At 26.9% G+C, this 18350-nt stretch overlaps 1 protein-coding gene across 4 annotated transcripts in view; it reads left to right on the top strand.

Annotated features, from left to right (window-relative positions):
- Positions 1 to 18350, top strand: part of IleRS (Isoleucyl-tRNA synthetase) — a 51358-nt gene that overhangs the window by 29127 nt on the left and 3881 nt on the right. For all 4 annotated transcript variants that reach the window (XM_087157433.1, XM_087157435.1, XM_087157432.1 and 1 more), the window contains exons 12-28: positions 69 to 259; positions 872 to 998; positions 2898 to 2971; positions 3053 to 3247; positions 4431 to 4517; positions 4966 to 5049; positions 7422 to 7566; positions 7679 to 7817; positions 10280 to 10371; positions 10454 to 10531; positions 11389 to 11507; positions 13071 to 13173; positions 15064 to 15147; positions 15711 to 15845; positions 16055 to 16213; positions 16341 to 16436; positions 17257 to 17433. In XM_087157433.1, coding sequence (XP_087013559.1) covers positions 69 to 259; positions 872 to 998; positions 2898 to 2971; positions 3053 to 3247; positions 4431 to 4517; positions 4966 to 5049; positions 7422 to 7566; positions 7679 to 7817; positions 10280 to 10371; positions 10454 to 10531; positions 11389 to 11507; positions 13071 to 13173; positions 15064 to 15147; positions 15711 to 15845; positions 16055 to 16213; positions 16341 to 16436; positions 17257 to 17433 — 2085 coding nt within the window. The remainder of the gene's footprint in view (positions 1 to 68; positions 260 to 871; positions 999 to 2897; positions 2972 to 3052; positions 3248 to 4430; positions 4518 to 4965; positions 5050 to 7421; positions 7567 to 7678; positions 7818 to 10279; positions 10372 to 10453; positions 10532 to 11388; positions 11508 to 13070; positions 13174 to 15063; positions 15148 to 15710; positions 15846 to 16054; positions 16214 to 16340; positions 16437 to 17256; positions 17434 to 18350) is intronic.

The raw sequence follows: 18350 nt of genomic DNA, 5'->3' as shown, positions 1-18350 counted from the left end.
GCCGATTATCATAATTTAGTTTTTTATGTGTGGGCTTTTGAAAGTTAATTTTTTGCATTTAATGATAGGATGCTGATAAAAATATCGTAAAGTACTTAAAGAGCAAGGGGAGGTTGGTCCACCAGTCTACTACAAAACACAGCTACCCATTTTGTTGGAGATCTGATACTCCTCTCATTTATCGTGCAGTACCATCTTGGTTCATTAGAGTAGAGCATATGACTGAAACTTTATTGAAAGCAAACAAGGAAACATACTGGTATGGTACCATTTTAATATTTGTATTTTAATAATGTAATTGTATTTTATATTAATGTTGCAAAATTCTTGCAAAACTTGATCATTTGTTGCTGACTTAAATAACATTATTGAGAAATGAAAGTTTGCTTGTTAGGTTCAAAAATATGTATTTGTTTTTGAACTACGCAAGAAACTCATTATTCAAAAACATCATTATCCTCATTTTTATGTAATGTAATGACCCTTGTTATGTAACATCATATTTTAAAATTAACCCTCATTCAATATTTCACAAAAACTTGATTTTAAAAACATTTGTTCATCAAAATTCCAGTAAATATATTTGCAAAGCAATTACAAATTTTTGTATTTACAAAGCAATTACAAATTTTTGCTTTCATGGTTTGATCTTATACATATTTGAAGATAAATTTTGAACAAATATTTAGAATAGCCACTTATTTGTTTTACGAATTGATTTTATTCTTCCTCGTATTCATAAAAATCACCCTAATGTATATAACAAATAGCAATTAAAGTTTTGTAATTCTTTGATCAAAAAATTATAATAATCTAACTTAATTAACATGATCTTAACGATAAACAAATTTTAATGTTGCATATATCATAGGGTTCCAGATTTTGTCAAAGAAAAAAGATTTGCCAACTGGTTAAGAGATGCTCGTGATTGGGCAGTTTCTAGAAACAGATATTGGGGAACACCAATTCCTTTATGGGTCAGTGATGATGGAGAAGAAGTAAGTTTTTACTGTTAATTACTTGCTTAGCGTATTCAATCAGCTTTGTGAAAGAAAGTATCAACAAACTATAAAAGTGTGAAGTTTATAGATTTCATTTAAAAACTTATGTCTTGCTTGGCTGTATTTATAGAACTAAATTTTATTTTGCATCAATATAAAATGACAGAAAGATGCCTTTTGTAAGCAAACTCTTGCTGTTTTCTATTCTCTCCTAAATTTATTAAAATGTCACTTAGAGTAATGTCACTTATTTGTAAGTAGACTTATTTATGTAATTTCAATTAGTAGTTCTTTTATTTCAGAGTTTTTTGTCTCTACTTAACCATCTACTAGGTTAATAATTATATTAATTGAATAATTAATTTCCTCTCAACAGAGGAATGATTTATGGGTGAGAAAGTTGAATGGTCATGTCAAAGAGTTAATTTTGGATTGAAAATAAGTGGGTGTATGTGTGTATTTGGATTAGTATGTGTATATATATTTTATAGTCTGTATTTGAATTAATGTTATTTATTATATATTTTGCATCAATGTATTGAAAAAAGGTACCATGATAAAGATCCACTACACGCCAGAATTGTACACTTACTATACCCATATTCAATCATTTTACTTTTTTGTAGATCCCAAGCATAATTATCAATAACAAATCATACATAGAATTTATCATTCTAAAGATTTCAATTTGACTAATTTTTTATTGTAGATAGTTTAAGCTTGTTATAATGTGAAATAAATAGTGTATAAAACATACCCAAAGGAAAAGAAATATTAAAATCAGTATAATTCTTTTTCATAAAATATTTCTTTTTTATTTTCAGGTTGTAATTAAATTTTGTCAAAATTTTAAAGCGGCATTAAACAGGCTTAAATTACTGAACAACCTTTATGTATACTGGAAGTATTATAAGGCATATGGTTAACTGTTTATGCGGCTGTAAATTTGCTTGTCTTAATGTTTTTACTTTATGCACATTTATTAATGCTTCCCCAGTGGATTGCTTGATTTAAAAATAGTTTATGCAGAATTTTTAGGTTTTGTAATCAGAAATATTTGACTTAAAAAAAAATCAAACGCCTGTTTGAATTAAAAAAATGTCATTTTTTATAATGCTAGAATTAAAAAAAAGGTAAGGAAATCAACGAAAAGCATATCTTTGTAATCAGACTGCATGGATTGAATGCTACTTGGTAACCATCCTTTTATCATTGCTTCTGGGATAAGTGTGACCACTTAGTGAGGGAAAAGTTTGCAATTCTTTTTCATTACTTCAGTAAGCACAGGCTGATCTCTGCTTCTCTAAGCAGGTTCTTTTGGTTTAATGGTCTCTCCCTATGACCTGACTGTACCTGATAAATAGCAATTTTTATGGAATTTAACACTTTTAATTCAAAAATTTTTGAATCTTAAAGATCCAAAATTAGTTTTTTAAAAAATATATTTTCCTGCTTATAATTAGAGAATTTAATAATTATGTGCAATAATTGTCTGGATTGGATAATTAGTTGCACATAAATGGATTAAAATTGCAGAAAAAAAGAAGGGAAAAAATATACAAAGAATATTTTTTTTTGATATTTTCAGCAGAAATTATTATCCTTAAAATTGTTTAAACTTTTGATGGAAAATTTCATCACACCATCAGTTAAAGTAACTAATGAATTAAAATTGCACTATTGCATTGCTAAAATTGAAAAGCAATTTTATTTTGCTTTAAAAAAAGGAAATAGTTAGATTGATTTTGATGGGTAATTTTAGTTTTTCATTTAATTTCTTTACTTTTTTAAAAAACTGCTTAACTATGTTTTATGTACCATTAATGAAACTTTCAAATTCATAATATGTTGAATTAGCGTATTAAAATGTGAAATATTTCATCTTGTCTTTGGTAGATAGTGTGTGTAGGGTCTATTGAAGAACTTGAGCAACTCACCAACACTAAAGTTACTGATCTTCATAGAGAACAGTAAGTACCTTTGCTTTTGAGGTGCATTTAGTTTTAAAATTTATATTGATGTATTTAAAAATCCTTGTGTTATATTTTTAGTGTTGATCAGCTGACCATTCCATCTTCTCGTGGAAAGGGAGTTTTAAAACGAGTAACAGAGGTTTTTGATTGCTGGTTTGAAAGCGGTAGTATGCCATACGCTCAAGTTCACTACCCTTTTGAAAATGCTAAAGAATTTAATGACATTTTCCCTGCAGATTTTATTGCAGAAGGAGTTGATCAAACTAGAGGCTGGTAATATATATGAATATTTCTATTTTCATTGCTGTTTGTATTCTTTTAAAGTTTTAGCTCTGTGGTTTCATCACGGAGAATAAATGAAAAATCTAAATCAAAACCGGAAAGTTGTCAGGTTAATGTGGTAAATCGATAAAAAAAGTGCACAAGCAGTCAATTTAAAACAAAACTATGCAAGTTCTGTCTAAAATATAGTTAAATTTAGTACAATTTTCCAATTATGGTACATTTGTGTTTCTTAAATGCTGCCATAGCTTCCAACTCTACTGAGTTTCTCCATTTTCTCTTAGTCTAATTAAAAATTTTAGTTTTCAGAATTTGATGTATTTTTTTGCTCTTTTTTCTTGTGTAAGCACTTAAATGAGTAATGCGACTGCATTAAAGAATTGTGCCTCAAGTAAAAAGTACTTTTTAAAATAGTGCCTTTTTTCTTTAGTAATCACTTTAAATAATTTTAAACTCAGTAATTTTTATTTTGAATTTAAAAACTATTAATTTCTAAATAATGAAGAAACAGTTTTTTTTGTTATTATGATTTTATTAACAAAATTTACTATAAGTTAAAAAATAATACATACTATTTTCAAACATTTATGGGCAAAAACCCATTGATTCACTCCAAAAATATTTTTAGAATTTTGTCTATGTAGAAATTTCTAAGAAATTAAGAAAGAAATTTGACTTAAGAATGAAGGCAAATGTAGTATTTGAATATTCCCTGAATACCAGGGTTATAGATTTTGGAAGGTGAAATAAAAAAAAAAAAAATTTCTATATATAACCATAACCAATTGGCAAAACTAAGAGAGTTTGTATTGGTTTATTAAATAATCAACTAAACACAAAACATCTTGTAAAATTGTTTCCCAAATTTGGCTTTGTTGTTATTTCTAAGCTCATATTTGCTACTTCTTTTCTTAAAATCTCAGCCTTTCGAAATGTTCAAGGTGGATCCAATTAAGGTAATTGACTAAAAGAATAGTAAAGTAAGAAAAAATACTTCATTTGCAAATGATCTGCACCTTGCTGTTTTTTCCCTCTTTTTTAATATATTATTGATAGAGAAGTTGCAGGATATTAATGTTTATTCAAAGTTGATTGTTCTTGGCTTTAAATTGATTTGTTAAAATTTGTATCATAATTTCAATGTGTGTGTAACCAACTATACTCTTTGTTTCAGGTTTTATACACTTTTGGTGATATCTACAGCTTTACATGGAAAAGCACCATTTAAAAATTTGATTGTGAATGGTCTGGTCTTAGCTAGGTAATTAAATTTTATTCTTGTCACTGGATTTTTTAAAATTTTTTTAAAAAGTAATCATTTAGCTTTTTTTTAAGTTTTTTTTAAAAGGTAATCATAAATAAAGATGTGGGAATGGCACTCTAGTTGATTGTTTATTAATATTACCGTTTCTTAAAATGAACTTGCCTCGGCATCATATTAAGTCCTATGCATATTCTTTAACTACAATTCAGTTCAAAAATTACTCTGAAAAAGACATAATATCAATAATACCTGGTTAAAAAAAGTTTTTTTTTCCTATGTTGTTTTTAAAACTAAAATCTTTAGTTCATGTATGTTTACCGAAATTTGTTTCCGTTCCATGTCTGTTTGATTTGAATGGAATATTTACTGAATAATAATAGTTAATTGTAAATTTCCTTCACACTTGAAATGCTTTGTAATATATTAGATTTTCTTTTTATTTTAGTGATGGACAAAAGATGAGCAAGAGGAAAAAGAATTATCCTGATCCTATGGATGTTGTTAACAAGTTTGGTGCTGATTCTCTTAGGTAGGCTGTTATTGTAATTTAAATTACTTTTGCTACATTTATATACTATATTTTCTAATAGTAACACTTTTGTTGTGATTTTTGTTGCAGAACATATTTGGAGTATTTAATTCTTAAGTTTTAAAAATTCAAAAGTAAATAAATAGTTATTAATAATGCTGCATAAGGACTATTTAACAACTTAAACTGAGTTTTTAAGCTATAATATATTAATTGCATGTCTTAATATACTGTTTTGCTTTAAAAAAATATATAATTCATGCCAGTAACCATTATAAGTGTAGTCATCTACTAAAATCTTATATATTAAATCTTGAGTAAAGCTGTTTTTTTATTTTTTAAAATTATTTTTTTTATTTTTATAAATATTCCTGAAACATTCCTAAATGAAAAAATAAATAAATAAATAAACCTTTAAAAGTGGAAAAATGTTTGATCCCAAGTCACCTTAGTGATTTTTTATTTTATAAATGCCCTTTTAATTTTATATATCATTCTATTGTGCTTCTGTGCAGAAGATCTAAAATTCTGTAACTCCATTTTCATAAAACTCTTTTTAATCAATAAATGGGCAAATTTTGCAACATAGAATGAGTGTTGTGCACTATAAATAACTCATGAAATATCAAAACATTTTTGATTACTGACCTTTTGAACTAATTTAATTCATTGGTTTCATGTGATGTCATTACATGTTTTATATTAGCTTTCAATTAAAAAAAAAAAGAATAAATTGCAATTTGTAATAACAAATTTTGAATAAAAATTCAATAATTAAAATAAATATGTAATTTATGATTGAAATAAAAATGTAAATTTTATTTTATTTATAAATTAAAAAACCTGGTGGAGAAAAATCAGAATTTATCAATTTTTAATTACAATCTTCAGGAATATCAGAACTGCATTGCATTATCAAATGTTTTTTTATTTTCTTCAAACAGTTTTTTTAATTTTTTATTTGATGAAAAATTCTGTTGAACATAATTAGTTTCCCCATTTCTCAAGGCATATTTTAAAAGAATTTTCAGTTCAATGAAAAGATTTTGATAAAAATATATTACAAAATAATATTTTTTATAACAAGTGAAAGTTAATTATTAAAAATTTATTTGACACTAAATCATTTGTTTATGCGGGAAGAAATTCAGGTCTCTTGTATGAAGTTAACACTGATTGAACTTTTTAAACTCTTTAAATTTGATGATCATTTCAACAATTAAAGCTATTTAGATGAACTCCACTGGTTCTGTGTTATGGAACTCACCCATTTATTAATAATAAAATATACATTATTTAAATATACATTTATATTAATCTAAAGCTTTTTAAAGATACTTTGTTTTGAAGTCAGTGTTTTCACTGCAGCGCGAGAACGCGAGAATCTCGCATCTTTTTTTCTTTTCTCGCAATAAAAAATGATTACCGCGAGAAATTCGCGCATTCTATTAATCAATTTCAAAATTCGCCAATTTCTCGCATTTTGGAAAAAGCTTCGAATTACGCATTTAGAATAAAATCCGTTTCACTTTTCTTCCTGGATCTTACATTATTTTCAACATCTGCCCCATTATCTAGCTTCCCTATTTACCAGTATTGTTCAGAAACTTTTCGAACAACAGAACACAACCACGGAACCCCTTTCAGAACACATTTCTCTGCAACCACGTGTTTACCGTAGGTAAGGTTTCTTCATGTAAGACGTTCAAATTTTTTATGCACTTATGTAAGATGGACAAATACCTTGTAAAGGCAAAATCTTCTATGATGATGCACCAAAAATATTCAATACTTTAAAAAATAGAAGACGTTAAAATGTATTATAATTAAAGAAATGATTTTTTTTTCAAGAGTTTTTGTGTTTTTTTAGTTTTTAGAAATCTCTCTTAACTTTTTGAAATCTCACCCTGTTTTTGAGAAAGGGTGAGAAATTGCCACCCATTTTTTTTCTATGATGAAAACACTGGAAGTTATTTAAAGCCTTATGCTTACAAGTTGATTTGTTACTTATTTACTTTGTTACTGATATTACCGTATTAGGCCATGACCTCCCTAACAATTTTATTCCAAAGCCGTGTGTGTCATGCTTTTACTTGCTTTTTTTAAGATCTTGAGGTTTCTCTCAACCTCATCAATTCATTTCTTCTGTGGTCTTTTTTTGTGTGCTTGCTGTCTCACATTTTTTTTATGTGCCCTAACCCCTGTTTTCTCTTTAAGATCATAAATATTCTTTTTTTTTTTAAACATCTTTTGAAATTTCATGGTTAAATCTCTTTCAACACACAATACCCTCTCTGACTGTGCCAAAAACAGTTCTTAAAATTTTTGATTTGTTCCTGATATTTATTTACTCTTTTTCTTTTGAATTACAGGCTTTATTTAATCAATTCCCCTGTTGTTCGAGCAGAAACACTAAGGTTCAAAGAGGAAGGTGTCCGAGACGTTTTAAAAGATGTCTTTTTGCCGTGGTATAATTCTTATCGATTTTTAGTGCAGAATATCCATATGTATGAAAAGGTAAATTTGTCTTCATTTTAGTTTGTTGAAAATAACATACAGTATGTTATGTAATTAAAGACTCATTTGATGCATTTTTATTTACTTGTACTTTCTGTTTCTTGTTATTTAGAATTGGGATACCAAATTCATATATTCTGAAGATTCATATAATGAGAAAAACTATCAAGATAAGACTCAAAATATAATGGATTGTTGGATATTGTCATTTACTCAAAGTCTTGTGGATTTTGTGAAGAAGGAAATGAAAGGTTTGTTAATTAATCTTTTTAGAATTAATATACTTTTGTAGGTTATACAGTTAATAAAAACTTAAACGTTTTATGTAAAAAAAATTTTTTAAAATGTTTTTCATCTTTTATAGATAAAAAAAATATAAAACTATTGTTTTGAATTAGGCATCTGTATTTTTTCTCTGTTTTCCAAATTTTGACATAATCCGATTTCCAAAATGAAAATAATTGAAAGTAATCTATCGCAATAAAAATGAAAGAGTTTGTAATCTATGATAAGTAATTGAGCTCCATAAAGCAATTTTGCTGAAATTTGGACGTCTACAGGAGGCAATTTTATTACCAGTCCTATAATTCTTTCATAATTTACAATTTAGTTTGTTTGATAGAGCCATTTGAAGAATGAAATTTTCTTATTTCTATAGCAATTGTTTTAGATTCAACTATTGGTGATTCCATACTTTCAAAGATTTTAAGCATAAACTCAGTTATGTTTCCTAGCTTATAACTCTTATTTTATCAAAAAAGGAGTATATTGTTCTTTCATTCGTTATGTCTGATAAACTCAGCGAAAAAATTGGAACTTGATAGCATTGGCTGACTTCTTCACCAAGAAAGCATTTCTATAGTTATCTGAAACCGCATGTTTGAAAACATGTTTATTAAAACTGAATAATTTTAAATAAACTGTAATTGAAATATTGACGCCCGGTGGCTGAGCAGTAGCACTTCGCTCTGTTGTGCCACAGGTCCCTGGTTCGATCCTCAGGCCGGGCAAGGTTGACTCGGCCTTTCATCCCTTCAGTGGGTCGATAAATGAGTACCAAGCATGCTTGGGAACTAAACACTGGGGGTTCCGTGTTTGACTGACCACCTGACCGGAACATCTCCTGCACCCCAGAGCCCAAGGTCAAGAAAACTGAGATGGGCACAGTAGGCCTTGACCCTCTATGGGCTGTCGAGCCACTGAGTTTAGTTTAGTAATTGATATATTAAAAGAAAGTTATATACTGAAAAGTAAAACTAATGAAGAATTGGTATTAATCTATTTAAGAGAGGCTTAAAAGTAGGAAAACGTTGCCAATAATAATAAAGTTCGGTGCTAGATACTAATTGGAATAAGAAAAAATTAGCTATGTACTAAAAAGTAAAATGAATGGAGATTCCAAATAAACTAATATGAGTACCAAGGTACCTTTATGTTGGCATTGTAGTAATAAGTTGTTTACAACCTGCCTAAAGTTATATGTACAGGAGAAAATTGCTTGATAGTTGTAATTTCAGACTATCATGAGTGAGCTTCAATAGTGTCGTGCCAAAGGATACTGAATATAGTGAACTTTTATTTTGATGGGATGAACTTCTAAAAGCATGTTTAGATTAATTAAAACACTATTAATGTTGGCAACTAATAATAATAATTATGAAAATTTGGGATTTATTAATTGTGTTGGTATATGTCTTCTAGATTTTTATCCCATAATTTTGTACTGTTGTTCTGAACTGATTTATTAATCGTTTACCTTTTTCCCCACTTGTAATTATTGTTTTTATAAATTATATTGTATTATAGTATTTAACCCGATTATATTATAAATTATAGCATGCTTCACAAAGATCTATTAAGTTTAATTGTCAAATGTATGTTGACATTGTTTGTTGCTGTAATTAAATGTCTATTTTTTCTTATTTTTTATATGCTTGTAACTTTTATTAAATGTTGGTAACTGAATTAACTAGTTTGCTTATATTAAGACGTTTTATTAAATTTTTATATGATTAAAAGTTATTAGATTTAATTATTCTTTTATACATTAATATTTATTTGCATATTTTAAAGCAGTTTGACTTATTAATTATTGTGAGAACCAAATTAATTGAAGTGAATTTTTAAAATGTCATCTAAAACTTTTAATAAAATTCTATGTATCTTATACTTTTCTTAATACTTTTGTAATTTAATTAATTAATTAATCTTATTGTTAAGTGGTATCCTACAAGCCCTGATTAACTCAAATTTAAAAAAGTGATATAGTGTTTTTAATTTTTTTTACTTCATAATAAAATTGAGAAAAATATTAGTTAATGTACTTATTAAAATTTTATTCAAGTCTCTAGGACCTAGTTTAATGCACATTTCAAATATCAGGCAAACAGATTTACTCCACTCATTATCTGTTTCCGCTTATTATCACTAATTATCAGTAAATTTTTATCACTATTATCACTTCATTTTTATTTAAATTTTCTACTCTAAGCACACTTTATTAATTTTGCTTGTATCTACTCTCATTTGCACTAAAACTAATTATCAACTTTCTAGTTTTAATTAAGAAAAGTAAACAAATATTAATTAGAGGTTATTTCTAAAGGCAGCAAAATTATAAAATTTTAGTTTACCATAAATTTCTTATTGACTTATTGTGCATGCATCGCAATTGTAACATCAATGATAAAGCTTTTTCCTCCCTCTTATATAGCCTATCGATTATATACTGTTGTGCCAAGGTTAGTTAAATTTGTTGATCATCTAACGAATTGGTATGTTCGAATGAATCGGCGAAGATTGAAAGTAATTATTTTGTTTTCATTGTAATTGCCATTTATTCTTTTTTTACTAATAATTTTGAATATTAAAATCAATGTTTATGTAGGGTGATGGAGGAGAAACTGACTGTAAAATTGCTTTGGAAACCTTGTTTTTAGTTCTCTACACTATGATCAGAATGATGGTGAGATATTTTGCAATGGTTTCTAAAATGAGTTGTTTTTTCAATGTTTAATAATTTTCTTTTCCTCTTTCTTTTTATTCATCATTTTTAGCTTATTTGTGGTTTTTTAAATAAATATTTCAATGCAATTTCAGAGCTTACTGATATTTTAAGAAGGCAATTGAATATTGCTTTGTTTATTTTATAATGCTATTAAAAATATAAATATTTGCTATTACATTCAAACTTTTATATCAGAAACAAGAAGAGAGACACTTAAAATGTGGTGTTTTTGAAAATCCAATAAATCGAAAATTTTCAAATTATTTTAATTCAAAGTATTTTTAGTATTTCAGCCAAAATAATTAACTATGTTGAAATTTTGAAAAACAGCATTTTGCAAAAAATAGTCGTTTCTATTATTTATTATTGTCAATTATTAATTAATTATGAATGATTTATTTTCTTTTAAGATGAAAGTTATTTAAAATTGTTTTCTGCAAGTTTTTCTCTCTTGTTTTCCCCCCCTGTGAATTATGTGCTCCAAATTCGCCATAACTCAAAATAAAAGTGTCTATTGCCATTGAGAAAAATTTGTGAAACATCATTTTTTTAATATATTATTGCAGAAATTAATGAAAATCCATGAATTTGAAATAAAAGAGTATTTAAAAGTGGTAAATTTTTAAGGTAATCTTGAAATTAGGTTTTGTCATATTTTCTAAAGATCAAAATCGCTTTTGATTAAATTCCATGTCTCTGATACATATTACACAAGTGGTTGGATTACCCCTATATGCATAATTTTAAGTTTTATATGTATTTGTATGTATACATATGCAATTGACTAATATAAATTTTTTGACGCATTAATTTAGGCACCATTCACTCCTTTCTTCACTGAACTTATGTACCAAAACCTACAGAAAGTACTTGCTGATTATGAAAAAAGTGATAAGCAGAAGAGTATACATTATTTGTATCTACCTGATACAAAGTAAGCATTTAATTTTTATTTATTAGTGTTGTCTAAAAATATACTAAATTGATCTTACTATCTTAAGTCTTTCAAATATTTTTTATTTGCATTAGTAATTTTTTTCTTCATTTTTGGTCATCTTTCTATTTTTTTTCACTGGCTTATAAACAGAACTTCCTAACCAAAGTTCTGCATAGTTTTAATGTGTAATAAGGACTATCCATTCTTTCCTTCCTTTTTTTGCAGTTAAAAACTTATCCCACTTCCTTCCAGGTATATAATTTGTGCTAAAATTTTCATTGGTTTTCATCAATTTCATTTTCATTGATTCTTGGTTTATTTAATTCAATTTAAAATGGTGTTGTGTACCACTATATAATTCCCTATGACATTAATTGGAATTTAATTTGATCGTCGAACTGAGAACTGATAAATATAACCTTTGATTATTTAAATTATTGTTTAGATAATTGACAAGTTTGTAGAACCTCTAAACCTTTGTAACAAAGTTTTTTTTTAATGATAAACATTAAGAAACACTGTTTTATATTGCAATAAAATATAGTTCCTTTCATATTTGTATTAAGAAATGGTATGTTTGTTTTTCTAAACCATTCATCTGATTGCAATGATATTTGGCACATTGATAGTTTAAAAGAAATATAACTTATTAGAACATTTTCAACATTCGAAGGTTCTACTCCAAACAGCTCGAGCGAGAAGTGTGAAAAGCCAATTTTCTAAGATTAGCATTAGCGTTATTGTTCCCAAACCAAAAAATTTTAAATTTTTGTTTCAATTAACTAAAAGATAATATCAATGTGACTTTTAGCTTATAGCTTTATTTTATTAAAAATGAGTTTCATTCGTTCATGAGTTCATACTTATTGTATTTCATGCTTTTAATTATTATTTTTATTTGGTTCTTCACTTTATCTTTATTTGGTAAGCCCTTATTTTTTAGAAGTCACAGATGTAACATTCCTATTTGATGTTATTCTTTAATGTCATATGATAATGAGTCATTAATGATCACACACATCACATTAGTAAATCAAACACTTCCGTACCTTAGACATTTGATGTTGAGCAATTCTATAAAAACTCTGCAACTTTAAGTGTGTTTAATTTTTAAACTAAATAATGCTTTTTTTTCGTGAGTTTATTTTTCCCTTAGATGGTGGAGCAAAAGCAAATTTCCAGTCAAAATAAACAGCATATAAAATTATGTATAAATGCATGCATATATTAATACATTTTTAAGTAGTTTATATATAGTATTAAATTTGAAAAAAAAAAAACTTTTTGTATTCCCAAAATATTTAGTCCTTGATACAGCAATCTATCCCTCAACAACAATATATTTGACCCCCAAAATATTGCTTAGCATGGTTTTGCAGTATCACAAGTACCATTTTTTTAGAATTACACACTTTTCATTCAGATCATTTAATTATCTTTTTTTCCTCCTTTGTGAACTATTGGTTAAACTATTAAAAGTTAAACTATAAGGTTAAACTATTGGTTTATAAAAATTATTGTAAAATCCATTTTTAATGCTTTTTCTATTATATATTCTAGGGATCATTTAATCAATGTTGTAGTTGAGAGAAAAGTAGCTAGAATGCAAGAGGTCATTGATATAGGTCGCCTTATTCGAGAAAGAAACACTTTACCTATAAAGGTATATTTTATTTTAGTAAATCTTATTTTAAAGAGAAATGTTGTAGTTTATTTCTGTATGCAATCTTTACTTTGTCCTGTGCTATTGGCCAATTGTTGAAGAAGATGTATAATTATTTCATCACAGCCTTTTTTTTATACAATACATGTTTCTTCAACCAGTATTATTGAAATAATTTGAATTATTCTTACAAAAGAGCTGAAGTAGCTGTTATATTTTGACATGAGCGATATATGTTTGTATGATTGTTAATATTCATATTATTAATATTCATTTTATTTTTAAACAAAGGTGCGTGATATAACATATTAAATAGAATTTAAGTATATCTATTTATATATATATGTGTGTGTATTTATATGTAACATAAAAAGCTGCAACTAGCTTTTTATGTTATTCCATTTCTGTAAATCTTTTTCTTAATTTATTACTAAATGCTCTTTCCCACACTTTAATATTCACATCCTGTCTTTTAACCTATTTTTAGTTCAAGTATGTATTATTAATATTTTAACGTTTATCCCTCTAACTAACTTGTGAGAAAGACTTCTTCTCTCAACTTATTTAATAGACCTGTTATATTTATTAATGTTTCCCTTTTTCCTTGAGACTTAAGACAATGAAGAGAAATACTTGTGCTACTTTCCCTAGGATAGAAACTCAAGCACACATTTTTGAAGTGCAATTTGGGTTCCGCCAATGCTTGAAAATGATCTAAATAGATGATGTGACTCTCTCTCATCTCTTTAAAATTGCCTAAATAAATGACATTTTCCTTCCAACTGTTTGCCTGCATTCCTGAACATTCGACCATGGCTGTTATTGTCATATATATATATATATATATATATATATATATATATATATATATATATATATACACACACACACTTAAGAGGAGATAGAGGGTAAAATAGAAACATAATAGTCTAAAAAAAATTTTCCCCCATGATTGTCGGTGCATTTTTATTGGCCGGAAAATCGCATGGTAGGATCCGGTTTTTCCACACTAATTTTCATATTGGTTTGGTTGTCATCAGCTTAAAATTGATACCCTGTCATAAAGGTATTGTTCTCCTATAAATAGTTTTGCATTCCTAATTTAAAGGTATTTAAAGTACTGTTATTATTACGTTTTGGATTTTTTTTTTAATTATGAGTTAAGGATTGTTTTTATTATAAGAATGATGTAATTCTATGTTGCATTTTAAGGTAAAGTTATTTAAATTTGTGCCTGATCTTACTTACCAATTTACAATTATTATTTTTAGTACAAATTACGTTAATATACTGTTATGAATTACAGTTAAATAGATTCTTTAAATGATTCAGAACTTAACTTTCAGCTTCGTGCACAAAGTAATGAATGCAAAAATATTAAATTACAGAGGCGTGAACTTACCAAATTTGTTATAACGATATAATTTTAATTTTAAATGTTATTTCAATAAATGATTGCTTAGGAAAAATGATTTATGTTCACTAATAGATCTTAATAGTATCACGGGGGAAATATTTGGGCATGGAAAGTGGCAAGACAAGTTTTCTTTTTAGTACATATATTTTTGTTTGAATAATTCCAACTGCAATCATTAGGGTTGGTGAGTGTCAGTGAACAGGGGTCTTAGCCCCTAATTATAGATATATAGTATTTTTGTATCTATATGTAAATAAAACTTAAAAAATATAATAAAAATCTTTTTTTGGTATACTGTGCGAGATATACTATGAAACTATATAACTTATTTTAAATTACATTTGTAAAGTTTAGTCTGTAATAATAGCATTTATTTTTTTATTATCTTTTTAAGGCTGTTATTATTGTCAGTGTTAGATTTTGTTTTGTCTAGTGAATGGATGTTATTGTTATAATATATATATATTTTTCAGTATCCTTTGTCAGAGCTTGTGGTTATTCATGAAAGCAAAGAATATCTAGAAGATGTGAAGTCTTTAGAAAAATTCATTGTTGAGGTTTGAAAAATTAGTTTAATTATGATCATTAATGCTGTGATAATATTAGTTTGAAGTTTTATAAATTAAATAATTCTTTGTTGTTTTTAACAAAATTAAAAAACATTACTTCATTTTTTTATGCTCTACCTGTTATTTTATTTAATTATATATATTTTTTTAAATTTTGAGAATCCATTAGATTCTCAAAGCATTCATTAAGTACTAAAGCCTTAATTTATAAATTTAAATAATTTTTTTATTATTATTGCTATAGTGGTCACTGATAATTTTTGAAAAAGCTTTTTAAAAGCTATGTTTAATTAGAATTTGTACCAGAAACAGTGCTGTTATTGTTGCCCTGGTGTACTGTAGTGCAGACCTGAAAATGTGTCAGTATTCATAGTGTGTATAGTTTCACTCAGAATGAAAATTTTGAGATACCTTAACCACATTTGGTCAGTTTAAGTTTGTTAAACTAAGCTAAGAATTATTTTATGATTTTCAATAAAACCCTATTAGCACTGAATAAATATTATTGATAAGAAGAATTTTAAAAACTCATTCATATTCTTTCTATCTAGGAATTAAATATTAAAACCCTAACCATAACAACTGAAAAACAAAGCTATGGTGTTCAAGTTAAAGCTGAGCCTGATACCAAAGCATTAGGAATAAAATTACGCTCTGCCTCTAAAGCTGTAGCAGATGCTGTCAGAGTAAGTAGATTTTATTTCCTCAAAATAACATTTTTATTGGAAATCCTATTACTTGATGTAGTCTTGTTTAATAAGTGAACTATTATTATTTCAATATTAGTTTTCAATTCAGTTGTATGTATTAAAATGTATTAACTATATATTACGAATTACCATGTATTGTAATTATAAATGCAGCAAGTATTTTTTAATTTTTTTTTTTTTTTAAGAAACTTGACAGTTCTCAATTGGCTGAGTTCATGAGCAAAGGGTGTATAACAGTTTGTGGTCATGAATTGGTAGAAGGTGACATTCGCCTAATGCATAGCTTTAGTGGAGAAAAGGCAGAAGAACTGTCTAAAAAGTATGAAGCACATTCAGCTGGAGAGGTTAGTTTGATTTTTTTTCTACCTTCAAGTTCTACTCCATTTTAATTCTTCCTTTATTTTGAAATACTTTATCATCTTTGTATGTTTTAATTACAATATTTTATATTTTTTGTATGAAAATTTATAGGTTTTGATTTTGCTTGATATTACAAGAAATCAAGATATGGTTGATGAAGGAACTGCTAGAGAAGTAATAAACCGCATTCAAAAATTGAGGAAAAAAGTAATTTTCTCTTTGCTATATATATATATTTAATAACTAAGAAATTTTTATCTTATTCATCAGATTGCGATGAAACTTGGCATACTGATTGTTAGAAGCATAAAGAAGGTCACTATCAATATTCAAAACATTCTCTGAACCCTTTAATGGGAGATGCATTAAAACCATTGTTTATGCATTGCATACAAGTCTTTTTTTCTTTCTTCTTAATTGTAACATCTTTAGCGTTTCCTAAAGATTTATTAACTATTTAATTATTATCATACAATATATAACAATAACAATTAATTACTATAACTTATTATCTTAACTATTTAAACAAAAATGCATTTCTCATAAAGTTAATTGCATATTTTTAATAATTATGTAAAGATTGTACTATAAACTACAAAGATTCACGTTATTGCATTAATTTCTGCAAAGAAGATTCTGCATCTAAAAATTCTTTTTTTTCCTCCTCATTGTAACCCTAAATTGAACTCAGAGCATAAGTTTTCTTATCAAATAATGAAACTGATTTAAGCAAATTAGGAAAAAGGCTAATTAAGATAAAATAATAATAATACATCAAAATGGAAAGTGTTAAAAGCAGCTAAAACCAAATTTTTCTTATTTAAACAATTTAGAAAGTTCAAGCATAAATCAAGCAAGCAAAAAAAAAAAAAAAAAAAATCTAATGATATGTATGCTAGTAAGTTAATGTGTAAATATGTGCTGTTTTTGTTAACATACATATGTTTAGAAATTCTTCTTTTTTTGCTTGATTTGTGTTTCTAACTGGCATAAGTTTTTAGTAACATTTATTCATTTTTTTTTCCAGGCCCATCTAGTGCCATCTGATCCAGTATCAGTTTATGTATCTGTTAGTCCACCAACTGATTCTCTCAATAATGTTATTAAAAACTTTCAAGAATTTATTGTGAACACTATAAAAGTTCCTGTTGGATTTCTTCCATATCCACCTGATAAGAAAGTCATCATTCAGGAGACATCAGATGTAAGTTTTCCCTATCTTTTATGAAAAAGTTTTGGAAGAAAAACAAGATATTTCCCAAGTATGAGATGTCAGCTACTGTAAAGAAATATAAAATTCAGTTTTTGAAAATGTTTTTAATTAATAAGTTGATTTATCAATTATTAGAAAATAGGGCACTATCGAAAATATGTCCTCAGTATGAAGAAAACATTTCTGATATTTCCTTTTTTTATTCCCTTATTTTTATCCCTTTGTATGAAACATTGTTTCTAAACCCATTTGATTTCATAACCTTGTGCTAATATTGTTAGTTAATGTACTTTGATTCCAGTACCAGTGTATTCATTACAGAAAAAAAAATGGGAGAGAGATTTCTAAAAATTAAAAAAAAACACGAATAGACTTGAAAAAAAATTATTTCTTTAATTGTAATACATTTTTCACATCTTCTAATTGAATATTTTTGCTGCATCATCATATGGAAAATGTTCTATATCTACTTTTTCATCGGCTATTATATTTATTTGGCTGAAAAAATCTGTATTTGTTTCGTTTTTACCATTTCTACCGACATTTGTTTAATTTTTATTTGTACATTACAGAGTAGAAGATCTCGCCTTAACAAGGTATTTGTCCATCTTACATTCATGCACAAAAAATGTATACGTCTTACATGAAGAAACCTTACCGACGGTGAACACGTGGTTGCAGAGAAATGTGTTCAGAAAGGGGTTCCGTAGTTCGGAGAGGTTGTGTTCTGCTGTTCGCACCGGTTCTGAACAATACTGATAAATAGGAAGCTAGATAACAAGGACCGATGTTCAAAATAATGAAAGATCAGGGAAGAAAAGTGAAATTGATTCATAGAGTGCGCGAATTTCTCGCGTTAATCATTTTTTATTGCGAGAAAAGAAAAAAATGTGCGAGATTCTCGCACT

This window comes from Parasteatoda tepidariorum, chromosome 2, assembly GCF_982258835.1.
Source record: "Parasteatoda tepidariorum strain Cologne lab strain chromosome 2, Ptep-v5.0, whole genome shotgun sequence".
Taxonomy (NCBI): Eukaryota; Metazoa; Arthropoda; class Arachnida; order Araneae; family Theridiidae; genus Parasteatoda; species Parasteatoda tepidariorum.
Note: the sequence above shows the minus strand (reverse complement) of the source record. Positions and strands in the feature narration are given on the sequence as shown.